Source organism: Formica exsecta, unplaced genomic scaffold (genome assembly GCF_003651465.1).
Source record: "Formica exsecta isolate Colony F162 unplaced genomic scaffold, ASM365146v1 scaffold108, whole genome shotgun sequence".
Taxonomy (NCBI): Eukaryota; Metazoa; Arthropoda; class Insecta; order Hymenoptera; family Formicidae; genus Formica; species Formica exsecta.
In genome coordinates, this window is record NW_021848419.1 from 464,037 (window position 1) to 474,795 (window position 10,759).

Consider the following 10,759-nt stretch of genomic DNA (forward strand, 5'->3'; position numbering starts at 1 on the left):
AAGCAAGAATTATTTTTTGTTGAAACGTGTAATTAATTTTTACGTTTTTTGGCATAGAAAATATAATATTTTAATATAATAATTTACCGTGTTTCACAAGTGTTTTGCAAATTGTACCTAAAATTATCAAGAGGTATTATTACTAATGTACCTTTATATGCAACGGTTTTTTTTTTTTTTATATCAAGAGTAGTCATTAATCGAGCACGCGAGATATGCGTGTCGCGCTTCGAGAATAGCTTTGAGACGAGCACAATGGACGCGATATTCTTTGTGACCGAGTAGGTAAGGGACGAAATTAATTGTCGGTCATTATCTGGAATACCATACCCGCCAGGGTCGCGCGCTTTAACGTCATTATTCCGCTCTTTCGCCTACATTTGAAAGTAACAGGCACAAAGAGCACGGATGATTTCTGCGACTTATTATGATGTTACACGGTGCCCTTGCGCGCGTTGTACCCTGCGACTATGTACATGCATGCATGGGGATAACCGACTATACCACGGTCCGCATAATCAGCAAGCTGCCACACGACGGCGGCGGCCATAGTGCACGTGTGAAATATGCATTCGCTTCGCGATACAATGCAAACAGGACACTAAATTCTCAATCGCGATAACTAAAGTATACGCGGACAACGTTTGCGCGAGCATAAAGTTCACAGCCGACACGCGGGATCGGTGATTGAAGGCGCGGCTTTTCTTTTCTTTTTTTTTTTTTACTTCTCTTTCTTTTCTTCTTTACTATCTCTTTTCGAGTATCTGGGCAAGTGCAATGGCGGTTAGTTACTGCACCCAAAGAGAGAGATGCGCTTATATATAAAATATACGATTATACGTGAGATAAATTCGCGAAGAAGAGAGAAGACCGAGTTCTCTCGAGAATTATCCTGATCAATCATAATATTACGTCGTGAATTATTATGGTCGTCGAGTCGTTGATTTTTTAACGCTTGTAATCACGGGAAGGTGACACAAATCCTGATACTTGAGTGATTCAATGCCTATTGCGAATTTTGCTCGGATCTCGATTGGAATGACGACTCTCGAATGTCTCCTCGCAATCTGCGGCTTCTTGGATGATTCGACGAGTTGTGATAAAACGCGGCTGCTCAATGATCCGACGCGGGACAGTTTGGATCGATCGTCGATATCGATTCGAGACACGAATCACCCGGGCTCGCGCGACAATAACGACGACGACGACGATCGGTGCCGGTTGTGGCTGGCAGTGCAAACAGAAATTCCGTTATACCGCATAAAGTATCGGCGACCAGATTAGAGGGGTGGGGGGGGAGAGAGGTCGGTAGGCATGCAGGCCGCATTCTCGGGGAGCTTGCTTGAACGAACGAGTTAGCGAGCTGCGAAAACGTAGGGAGCGGAGGCGGGTTGTATTATCGGACGAAGGAATAAGCGGTCCCGCGAGTTTCTCTGTCGCTCCTAATTCATTATTTTCCTTAGTAAAGGCCGCTGCGACTTTACGCGCATTAAAATTATTTACTCGCGCCGGTCGTTTTATCCTCGAATCCGTTATTCGCCGACGGTGCCTTTTTCATTATCGACTCTTCTCTCGCGTGTCGCGTTATATTATTGCTCGTATGCCGTTGTTCCCGTCGCGTCGATTTATATATGGGTATAAAGACGTTGGCCGTATCAATTTTATGCCTTAACTTCGCAGATTCCATCGCCTCGCTAATTTCTTCGCGCCGCTACTGGCGCGCGCGCTGCACCGTCTTGTCCCATTTATATTGTATAAACGAGAGAACAAAGTGAGAACAGGTTTATAAATTCCTTACACAATCTCCGTTATCAAACTGTGTGGCGCGCGTTTGAGAACGATTTTCGTCCGGTTCGTTACTTATTCCGGCGAGATAGACACGCCTGATTCCTTTCGCGCCCACAAGCGCGCTTGAAGTGGATCTGGACCATTGAAATCTTACGATCTCTCCCTTCCATCCTTACAATTTCTTTCTCTCTCGCTTCGCCGTCCCGCGCGAAGGACTCGCTAGTGTGGTATCTCGAATTTTTCTCGGTACATTAAATTATACTCGAGGGGACTCGAGGTTGACGAGTCCGCCTTGACCAGGGGCTTTCAACGAGCATAAGAGCGATGCAACGAGTGTTTTACCCGTGATATGTTGTTAAGAACTTGTTAATTACACGAGTGGCAGAACAGGATCGGCAGATAGGTGCGTTGACTCTCGTTACCGGCCCGGAGATGCAGTCGCCATCGTTGCTGATTTATCCAACAGACCGGTGTCGCGTTTTTATAAAATTTTCTGCAAACTTTGTTCCGCGAATCTCTCTCGTATCGTAGGAATTATTCCCTCAGAATTATTTTCTCATAATGAGAGCTCCCGTGTGATTAACACGGCTAAACCAACGATGCGTCCCGCTACGGTAAATAGATATCGGATAATGTAATCATGAGACATAGGCCGATTAGTTTGATTACTCGTCAGAAATAATTCGCCGAGTCGGCTTAAATGTCACTTGCGCGTAAAGATAAAATCGATATTGCGCGTTGCGTTCTCGCGAGAAGAACGTACATCACGATCGATCGATCTATCTGTGGTGCGAGGAAAGTATCTAAGGGAAATGTTAGAGACGCGCAGCTATGAGATATCGTTGCTATGGAGCAACGAGCGCCGAGTACAATGCGATTGCACACAAATTCCGCGTTTTAGTCATTAGCCAGACCGCAAAATAGCCCCGGCAAAATGGTTACCGGTATGTAGGGTGGGACTCTGCTCGCTTCTCTTTCGCTCGCTTGCATTATCGTGACACCGTTACCGCGCGATATCGGCATTGTAATATTCTCCGGCGTCTGTCAACGTCGCGGTGCGCTACCACGTTATTTCCCGCGTCGATCGAATCGCGCCTCTGTTACGTTACGCTTACTAGCGCATTGATTACGCGCGACGATTACATCGCAATCGAGTGAGCCGAGCAATTTCGCGTTTTCACGTAGCTACAATTTTCCTGCGTGGCTCATTTAGTCTCGCTTTTCTATGCAGGTGGATCTTTGCGTGCCGTTGCCGTGATAAGATCGAAGATTATAATTGACAAGTTAGATTTTTACATTCTTTCTCACAAGCCTCTTCTTCGTGTGTTGTAATAGAAACCAGCAATTATTTGCACATGGCTTTATATCTTTTATATTTGTATGTGAATTAAATTATATTAAATATGAAAATTTATCCCGACTAGATGACTAGAATGTTTAGTTGCTATTGTTTCGTGTCTTCTTTGCGGAAAATTATTTGAAAGTTAGAATAATTTATTACAAGGATATAATATGCGAAATTCTGCTTTAAATGTCTCCCATCGAGTTGTCCTTCTTTTCTGTTATCCTCAGGTAGATATTACTTATTCTGCTGATGCAACGGTAACAAGACGTGATGACAATGTATACAGACGTGACTCGATTAACATAAAGTATTGTTTTGTTCTCGAGCTACCTCAGAAAATGGCACACAAAGCCTGCATCGAAATGGTAGATTTAATTGTCATGCCATGAATATCGCGTATACCGCTTTGTCATTTTATTGCATTAACTGAAAATGAGGAAGCGCTCTGCATACCGCTTGTAAATTCGCTTTAATGCGCCTTTGATATCTCTTTCTCTCTCTCTTTCTCTCTCTCTCTCTCTCTCTCTTTTTCTCTTTCTCACTCATTTCTTCACTCACTCACTCATTTACTCTCTCTTGACACAAATACGTTTGAGGAAAGTAATATTTTGCCTTGAAAAGCACAAATTGAGAATGACTAATATTGCAACAGAATACGAAGATATTTGAATTGATATGTCTATTGAAATTTTTGATAGTGCTTATATCGATTGAAAATTTTTTCGGAAATCCACAGGACGTGATTGGAAACGTAATATGGCGTACATTTTCGAGGGGAGGCAAGAAAAGTAAAATGCAAAACGAAAGGATTAAAAACATAAAAAGAGAGAATGTTTTATTATTCAGTCATAGTTTTTATTCTAAAATAATATCTTTTTTCGTTGTGTGTCGAATAGTTTTGCGAAATATGATAACCGCTTGCGAGGAAAGCTAAAGAATTCGACGATTCCACGTTTGTACATTATATCTCGAATATTTGTAGTAGCAGTTCAATTTCCTTGCGCATTTTGAATTCGACTGTCGCACTTAGGATAAGATATGTCACATAAAGTTTGTTTTATCTTCTATTGAGTGCACATCGACGTTTTCTTAATGCTGAAGTTATTACTGGGATGTGATTGAGCCATCTGTGCAAAGAACAAGTATACCGTCTGCGTTATACGTTTATAAAAATATATATGTACAATTTATATATGTTCCACATATAAATGTGTATGTGCAAGTTTAATTAATCTCGTATATTAATTCATGTTTGCACGGCAAATAATGAGACCGTCGAATTCAAATGGAAATTTCGCGCGCGGCGCGTAAATTATGTGTTTTCTTAAATTAATCATTAATCGACGGCAAGCGAACTCTGTTACACTATTGTCCCCGTATCTTTTTTTTCTTCTCACTCGTTACAAAACATAGCGCACTCAAGTCGTACATAAAGTCTCTTTATCGATTCGAACGAAATAAATAAGGCTAAAATAATACTTTACAATGTTCGCCCCCAAAATTTTCCATTATCACCGTGAAGCGTTATCAACGCTTCTGCCGCCGAGACACTCGTAAGCTCGTTATTGCTGGATGAAATTCGTCATCAACCAGAGAGTAGAAACACAATTAAATATACATAATAATTATAATTAGGAAGTGGTATCACTGTGTGTTGGCGCAGCGGCTTGAGCCAGGCTTAAACAGTCGAGTCGTCGTGTTGCGTCAGACAGGTGCGTCGGTTTGATATTTAAGCGATATTTTACTGTAAAAGCTGATCGTGGATGCGAGAGGCGCAGCTGCCGATGAAATTAAAATTATTACGATGCGACACTCGCCCCGAGAAATCCAGCGCGGTCCGCTGATCGACTGTGTAATTATTCGCGCTACAGTCGAATCGATAATAACGGTCGCCAATCTCTTCAACAACGAGAACGCATAGAAGTAACGAATTTTAAGTACACGGCCGCAACAGGCTGCATCTCTTTCCTTTTACGATTACGACACACACATGCACGCATTCACCTACGTACTTATGCACGCACCGTCACACTCAATCGTAATCGTCGCACGTGAGCTGAGTAACGATCTCAGTTTGCTCGTAATTCGCGACCGCGCGACATTCTATTTACACAACGATTTCGTTTTAATTATCCCCTCCCCCTCGCTTAACAACAATTTACAGATTTTACGTGTCGCGCGTAACACACCTGGTTTACACGTTCCGCAGAGAGCATCTGAAATACCTCGTCGCTCTTATCACACACCGTTTATGTACACGTGGCACGCTTTATTTATACATATAGATCCTCCGTTATTTTTTTTTTTTTTATTTACACACACTATACCGTCGTATTGCACCGTCTGAATGCGTCTTGAAAATTGAATGCAAAGATTCATGAGCGTAGGCTCGTCTCCTCTCACACTATGTGTATTTCGTCCGTTGTTCGCTCGACACGAATGACTCACTTGACACACGCGCGTACAAACGGATCATATATGGACGGACACGGTGCGCGATCCGTTGGACGTTCTGTTGTTATGTTGCCGTCGAACCGGCGGCGGCTGCCTCGTCCGCTGCTGCGTCGTCCGCTGATTATTAGGCACGTCCGGCAATGCGAATCGCAGCTTCTCCCAGAATAGCTTGTCGCCCCACTGCAGATAAGTGTTGGTTTTTAAATACAGTCGTATGTCCGGATCGAGATCGCGCTGATGCACGTCGCCGACTAGCACGAGGATTAGCCGGCGTCTTCTGTCCCTCAGTACTTGGTGATGCGCCGACTTGAAGTCGAAGCGACACCACTCGGATTTGATAAAGTTCTCCGACAGCACCATTATTGTGCGACGCGACGATTCCACCGCTTGCACGATCGTATCGGCGATGAAGCTCCCGACCGGAAAGTCCCGATAGTGAAGGCACAGCTTGTACGAGGGGTTGCCCATCTCGAGCACAGGCGCAAGCTCCTCGGCGACGAACGCTTCGTCCTTGGAGCTGTAGCTTACAAACGCGTCGAACAGCTTGTCTCGATCGTCCCGGTCGATCTCGTTGCTCCGATAGAATATCCGCACGCCGAAACGCGAGTGGAACCACACGCGCAACTCGTGACGGTACACAAAGGCGAGCAAGCACAAGAGTATCACGACGAGGGAACTGGCCAGGGTCGCCACCAGCAGCGGCAGATAATCCTGCAGTATCTGTCTCTCGATGATGGTCTTGGTGTAATTGCGATGCGCGTCGTCGTCGATGTTGATTGCATCGGTGCAGATGCTCTCGTTACCGTTGACGCGCTCGCTCGCGCTCACCGAAAAACCGAACTCATCGTCCGTAAACACCTCGTCGCCGAACGCCTCGAATTCCGTAACATTGTACACGCAACGCAACGCGGACGCGTCCGCGACACGGATGCTCGGGTCGCGCATCCACTCGCGATAACTCCGGAGATAATCGCATTCGCAGGACCAAGGATTCCCGGCCAGGCTGATCTCGATCGAGCCCGGCAGCGACCATAAAGCCAGATTCGTCAGACGGTTGTTCTGTAGCTGTAGAATCCGCAGGGAATGCAGCGACGCGAACGTGTCGTTGCCGATCGCGACGATGCGGTTACGTTGCAGGTGCAGCTGCCGTAGCGCGTCGAGTCCCTCGAACTCGTGGCCGCGTAGTTCGCGTATCCGGTTATCCTGCAGGTGTAGATCGTCCAGGTCGCGCAGCCCGTTGAACGATCTGTTTTGCACGATCTCGATGTTGGACGAGTTGAGGAACAGCACTTTAAGTTTCTTGCGACCGATGAAGGCGTGGCTTGATACGACCCGCAGATCGTTGCCGTCCAGGTAGAGCCGCGTGGCGTCCATCGGTATCAGCTCGGGCAACCGATTCGCGTGGCCGCCATTCGAGCAATCGACCACGTTGGCCGACCATGACTGATCGTGATAGCACGTGCAGTTGTGCGGACACGTCATCTCGCAGTCGCACGCGTCGAAGTCGCAGCAGTGGCACAGAGCGAAGCAGTGAGTCTCGTACTTGCAGAGGAATTGCGAGTGCGACGCCTCGACCAGCGGCACGAACACATGTTCGCGATCGTACAAGAGTTTGCAATAGATGCTCTCGAGGTCCATCACGCGCGGTTGCACCCGCGTTTGATTCTGTCGATTGACGCGTTGCAGCCACTCCATCGTGCAATCGCAGAGGTACTGATTGTCGCCGATGTAAAACTCGGGCAGCGGTTTGTCGGGCGGTACCGCGCTGATGCGCAACGCGTATGGCTCGAGATTCCGGATCTGATTGCCTTTGAGATCGACTCGCGTTAGATTCGGTTTCTTGAAGAAGGAATAACTCTGCACCTTGGAGATGAGATTGTCGTTGAGGAACAATAGCTCAACGCTCATGGGAATCGCGTTGCCGGTGATCTCGGTAAGCTTATTCTCGCTCGCGTCGAAGGTGCTCAGCTGCAGCTGCGTCTCGATCTCGAAGTAGTTGCCGAGCTCGCGGATCTCGTTCGAGTGTATGTCGAGCCATTGCAGCCCGGTCGGTATCATGGCGTAGTCGAACCACTTGAGCTTGTTGTCGCTGACGTTCAGCCAGACGAGATTCGGCAGATTGGAGAAGAGATGGGTGATGTCGATCAATTGATTGCCATCGAGCCGTATCGCTTGTAGATTGAGATTCTCATCGAAGGTCCCGGGTTCGATGTACTGTATGCGGTTACGCGAGAGGTTCAGGATCTTGAGCTCCTTGATACGATCGAAAACGCCCTTGGTGAGATTGCCGATATGATTTTCGGTTAATCGAAGTCCGTATAACTGCGCCACGTGGTCGAAGGTGCCGCTCGGTATCTCGGAGATGAGGTTCTCGCCGAGGTCGAGAGTGTGCAGGAGGGGAGTGGCCTTCAGCGCGTCCGGCACCGATGTCAGCCGGTTACCGTTAAGATGAAAGTCCTGCAGGGATGAAGCGTTTCTCAGGGAGCTCGGATGTATCGTGTGCAACCGGTTGTTGTCCAACGAGAGGAGACTGAGTACATAGAGACCACTCAGCGTGGTGGCGTCTATGATGGTCAACCGATTGTCGCTGAGTAACAATGTATGCAGATTGTGGAGCGCCGAGAACGTATTCTCCGGTAGGCTCTCTAGCAAATTTTCCTGCAACCGCAGAATCTGCAGGCTGAATAGATCGCGAAAGACAGTCGGATCGAGCCGCGCGATATGATTGCTCGAGAGATCCAGTACCACTAGACGCTTTAAATTGCTGAACGTGGCCGCGTTCACCCATTCCGCCGTCAACTCGTTATGCGAGAGGTCCAGCACCAGCAACTTCTCCAACTCGCTGAACAGTCCGGGTGGCAAGACACTCAGCGTGTTGTTACGCAGATGAATTTCCTGTATGTCCCGAGCGTCGCCGAACAACTCGGGCGGCAGGCTGGCGAGACGGTTGTCGGCGAGCCGCAAGATGGCCAGCGAGGAGAGGCCTTCGAACGCGCGGTCCGCCATGAAACCGATGGCGTTGCATCGCAAATCCAAACTGTGCAGTCTCGTCAGACCGGAGAATGCTGCACTCGGCAGCGACTCGACGCTATTGTTGCTGAGATCTAATTCCCTGAGATTCGTCAGGCATCTTGCCGCGGCGTTGAAGCGAAAACCCGCAATATCCCTGAGCCGGTTTCTCGTCAAATTCAAAATCTCGAGGTTGACGAGGGGACAGAGCGCGCCCTCCGGTATACTCCACATGTTGTTCTCACCGAGATCGAGCTTCTCCAGCTGCCGAAGCTCGTCGGTGAAGGCGCCGGCGGAGACGTCGAGCGCCATGGCCGACCAATCGGTATTATGCGTCCTCACGGTAAGATTTCGCAGCTCCCTGAGCCCCTTGAACGCGTCGTCCGACAGATTGCCGATCTTGCAGTACTCGATGACGAGCTCGCGCAGCTCGACCAACGGCCGAAAGCTGCCGGCGCTCAACGAGCTCTGATAGAAGAGAGCGTCGCTGCATTCCAGTCGCAGGCGCACCGTATGCTGCGGCTGTATCACGCTAAAGTTGGTATTCTCCAGTTCGCTGTTGATGGTACGTAAACGGCATACGAGCGACACATCATCCTCGGCGTCGCCGGTCGTGATCCACTTGCATTCGTCCGGTGCTTTGTACCTGAGCGCCTTGCTGAGAGACGCGCCGAGGACGCCGAATATCGTGCCCAGCAATATGGCGAGGAAGGCAGGTCTACCCCGCATCTTTTCGCCGAGTGGATCTCTAATGTTCCATCAACGTGGAATCCCCCCCGCCCCCGCCGCTCTTCAGTCTCGATTAACGCCGCTGCGCCTCGCGAAACCGGCACGTCGATCCATTTAAATTACCACTAGGTCTCTTGTCACGCGATTTTTATCTTTTTTTTTTTACCTCACGTCATCCATATCACTCTCTCGCACCTCTCCATGCCTCTTCGGTCGACGCTCGACCTTACGATCCTGGCGGTTTCATCCTCGGCACGATTTGCGTCTCGCACGAGCTCCGAACGAGCGAAGTAACCCGCTAATAGAACGCACGACGCAACAACGCGTTCGCGAAAAAAAAAAAGAGCGGAGAGCAGGTTCAGCGACCCCGTGATTATCGCCTTCGTCGGTGAGAAAAAATCTCTTTTGGACGACGGAAAGTTACCGCGACGGTTTGACGACGCGCGCGTGTGCGGCTCCGGTGGGGCCCACGGTTCCTCCAGGACTGGTTGGCAGAGTCGTAAGGCCCCGGCGGGCTCCGTTACCCTTCTCCCCCGCCGCCGATCCCTCGCTGCCACCTTCCGTACCCGTCCCGTTCACCGCACTCCCCGACCGGCCGTCCTTTCTTCTCCCACCAAGTTCCCCCGTCTTCTTCTCGTTCTCGTCTTCGTCGTCGTCGTCGTCGTCGTCCGCGTCCGCGTACCCGGGTCCCGACGTTCTGGCAAGCCTATAAAAACAAGACAGGTACACTCTCCGGGTCCTTACAGTGGCTCCTTCGCATCTGCAGCCTCCTCCATCTACCACGTTCTTATTTCCTCGTCTCTCCTTTCCGTTTTTTCCATCGCGCATCTTTTCCGTTTCTCTTTTTCTCTCTCTCTTTCTTTCTCTTCGCGCGCTCCCCGCATCTCGTGTTCCCCTCATCTGCCATCTCTCTTTCTCTCTTTTTCATTCCTTCTGCCCTTTTCCCCTTCTGTCGATCTTTCCTCTTCTCTTCCTCTTTATTCTTTCATCGTATTGCTGTTCGATCCGTTCACGAAACCTCACCATCATCTGTTCTCACATCGTTTCTACGATTCTGTCATGTAGAATGGGATCTCGAAAAAGAATGTTTGCTTGATGCCTTTGTGCGAATCCCGTTTACGTTTGTATTCCGCTTGTCCCATGCTTCGCAAATACTTTTTGCAGATTTCCGTCGCACTTCTCCCGTGGTCATCTGACTTATAAAAACATACATTGCACTGTAATTTGCACTTTATATCAATTAATTTATATTTAATGCAATATAGTAATGCATACATTATAGATTTATTTTCAAAATTTATTGTGTGTTTATTAGAGAGATTTTTATTTAAACTAAATTTTATTTTTGAGAGAGAGAAAAAAATTCTTTACATTATTATATGTACAGAAAGAAATATTATAATTAATATTTTTATATTAATTATATTATATAAT

At 47.9% G+C, this 10,759-nt stretch overlaps 2 protein-coding genes across 2 annotated transcripts in view; one reads left to right on the plus strand and one right to left on the minus strand.

Moving 5' to 3' along the window:
* Positions 1-10,759, plus strand: part of LOC115234610 (lysine-specific histone demethylase 1A) — a 104,851-nt gene that overhangs the window by 50,727 nt on the left and 43,365 nt on the right. The window lies entirely within an intron of this gene.
* On the minus strand, positions 3,982-9,325 carry LOC115234596 (toll-like receptor Tollo). Its single transcript, XM_029805777.1, has one exon. The coding sequence runs from the start codon at positions 9,323-9,325 to the stop codon at positions 5,606-5,608; it is 3,720 nt and encodes a 1,239-aa protein (XP_029661637.1). The 3' UTR covers positions 3,982-5,605.

Excerpts from the sequence above, each read along its gene's own strand:
- LOC115234596 (XM_029805777.1), bottom strand. The coding sequence starts at position 9,325 with ATGCGGGGTAGACCTGCCTTCCTCGCCATATTGCTGGGCACGATATTC.